This window comes from Propithecus coquereli, unplaced genomic scaffold (assembly GCF_000956105.1).
Source record: "Propithecus coquereli isolate 6110/MARCELLA unplaced genomic scaffold, Pcoq_1.0 Scaffold5, whole genome shotgun sequence".
In the NCBI taxonomy this organism is placed as follows: domain Eukaryota; kingdom Metazoa; phylum Chordata; class Mammalia; order Primates; family Indriidae; genus Propithecus; species Propithecus coquereli.
This window is the reverse complement of record NW_012150840.1, coordinates 869288-871537: the sequence shown is the minus strand read 5'-3', so window position 1 is coordinate 871537 and position 2250 is coordinate 869288. Positions and strand designations below refer to the sequence as shown.

The following is a 2250-nucleotide window of genomic DNA, read 5'->3' as shown; positions in this document are numbered from 1 at the left end:
TGAGAACTAATATGGTTTCTATAACTGAGCTTTACTTATGAGTTGGCTGTGAGCTTCCTGGTAGGTAGTACAAAAAGTGAAACTGGATAAGTTACATGGTTCTTGTTGTCAGAAAGGAGGAAATGGCAGTCTTTCAAAAGAAGCTGTTTTGCCTGGCACTAAATTTTGAAGGAAATTTCTTGGTGGGATCTTACCTCTAAGGCCTCTTCAACCTCTGAAATTCTGATACCATATTAGAATAATTCCAGCAAAAGAACGTACACCATTTTAGTGGAACAGTTAAGAACATGATCTTTGGAATCAGATTGACTAATCTGAGTGCATTTCTGGTATTTTTAGCTATATGAGGTCATGATGTTATTTGACTCTATGAGTGTATTTCTTTATCTGTAAATTGGGAATGTTAATACTTACTCCATAAGGTTGTTGGTGATTAAATGATGTAATGCCTGTAAAGTATTCTTACTTGGACATAGGAAACACTCAATAAATATTAGACAGCATCATCATCATCATCATCCTATTACTTCTTAGAGATCAGTGCAGGGGGATATGGAGGACAGTCCCAGACTGGGCCAGGATGCCCCAGTGCCACTTGATCCTCCACACTGAGTGACCCTGTCCAGGTCTGTTGACCTCTGTTTGTCTCCATCTTCTAGCTCTAAAATGAAGGTTAATAATACCTTACAACACTGCTTAGAGTTTTGAAAATGAGGAAAAAGGGATTCAAATTATAAAAGGCAAAATAAACATTGTAGAGGGAATTAAAGCTTTAAGTCAAACCGTAATAAGAAATCTGCTTTAAGCGAATACAGCTCCCTATGTCCAGGTTATGTTCTAGGGTGATAAAATAGCCTGTGACTTTACCTAGAAGCTCCCTTTGTGATCTCTGATAAATCTCAGAGAATGAAGTATGTCCCCAAAACTGAAATTGGACAGGAGCTGTCCTGCTTTTCAAATGAGAAGAATAGATTCTAGAAATGATCATTTGATGAATTGAAGGCCTAATTTCAAGCAAATGTCTAGAACGAATTAGTAAAATTGTAGGTACTCAGAATAGGTAGTTATATATATGTTCACTAAACCGAGGGATTATATGGACTGCTCTAGTCAGCAAGTGTTCTTATTTCGATGAGGTACTCAACAAGTCTTCCTAGTGTCCTTGTGGAGAAAAATGGAGATGTATGGACAGGACCCCGGATTCTTAACTCCAGTTCTGGGTAGCTTGAGTACGCCCGAAGTGAACACAGATTCCTTTGCCTGGCACCATCCCTGGTTATGCTCATGTTCCTGGCATGGTTAGTAATAGCACCCTCTTTCTCTTTCAGAAGTGTCCCAGATTGGGTGGGAAATGATCACCCTAACTATATCACAGCTTCTGTAATCCTAAAATGTCGACATGTTCAGCTACCTAGAAAGTTATAATTTAAAGAATGTGGCTTTCTTCCAATTTTCTCTTTTTGCTTTTTTTTCATTATTCAATTTTCACTTCCTTCTTATTGCTTTATAGAAGAGTATTTATAGACACACATATGTAGAAACTATAATATCTTCTGGAATATTAAGCTATTTGTTCACTTAGCTAATTAAAGCAACAACACATAATGAATACATAAAATTATTGCATGAATAACACTTATGAATTACTACCTTTTGATGTTGTCTTTTTAGGATTCAGGCTAAAATCCCAGGAGCTAAAAGGCATGCTGAGTAAATTGATGTCCCACTGGGGACTGGACACAAACAGGAATGTCTAGAGTGGTAACAGCTCTTCTTACTCGTTACTGCAAATTGATTGTTTTTCCCCCAGTACCATAATCTTAGAGACAAACTTTCAAACAGCTGTTTTTAGCTGTTCCTGTACTCTTAGGATATTTGAGTCACTTGTGTCAAGCACTAAAGTATAGAGAAAAGTGTATTAGAATGTGGTTTTTAATTTTGTGTTGCAAAAAAAAGTGCATGATGGTGAGAGCCCAAGTTATCTTTCCTTCTTCAGTGTTCCTCTCCTCTCTGCAATGCTTCTGTAGCTTCTAATGTCCCCCGTGGCTAGGCTTTTCCTGCCGAGTGCACTGATGCAATAGTGGAAATTGCTTATATGTCCTTGGGTTGCTGGTTGGATTAATCTTTAATAACAATATATAGAACTGTAGACTGATGTTTTAGCATTTTTCCAACACACACAACGTAAAAATGAAAACCGTCGACCGTACTTATGGTAATCAGTTTTGTATAACTTAAAATAATTAAATA

The 2250-nt window shown here is 37.2% G+C and overlaps 1 protein-coding gene across 1 annotated transcript in view; it reads left to right on the top strand.

Moving 5' to 3' along the window:
- Positions 1 to 1757, top strand: part of RTN1 (reticulon 1) — a 243561-nt gene extending 241804 nt beyond the window's left edge. The window contains exon 7 of the mRNA XM_012656026.1: positions 1672 to 1757. Within this exon, the coding sequence (XP_012511480.1) occupies positions 1672 to 1757 (86 nt within the window). The remainder of the gene's footprint in view (positions 1 to 1671) is intronic.
- The last annotated feature ends 493 nt before the right edge of the window (positions 1758 to 2250 follow it).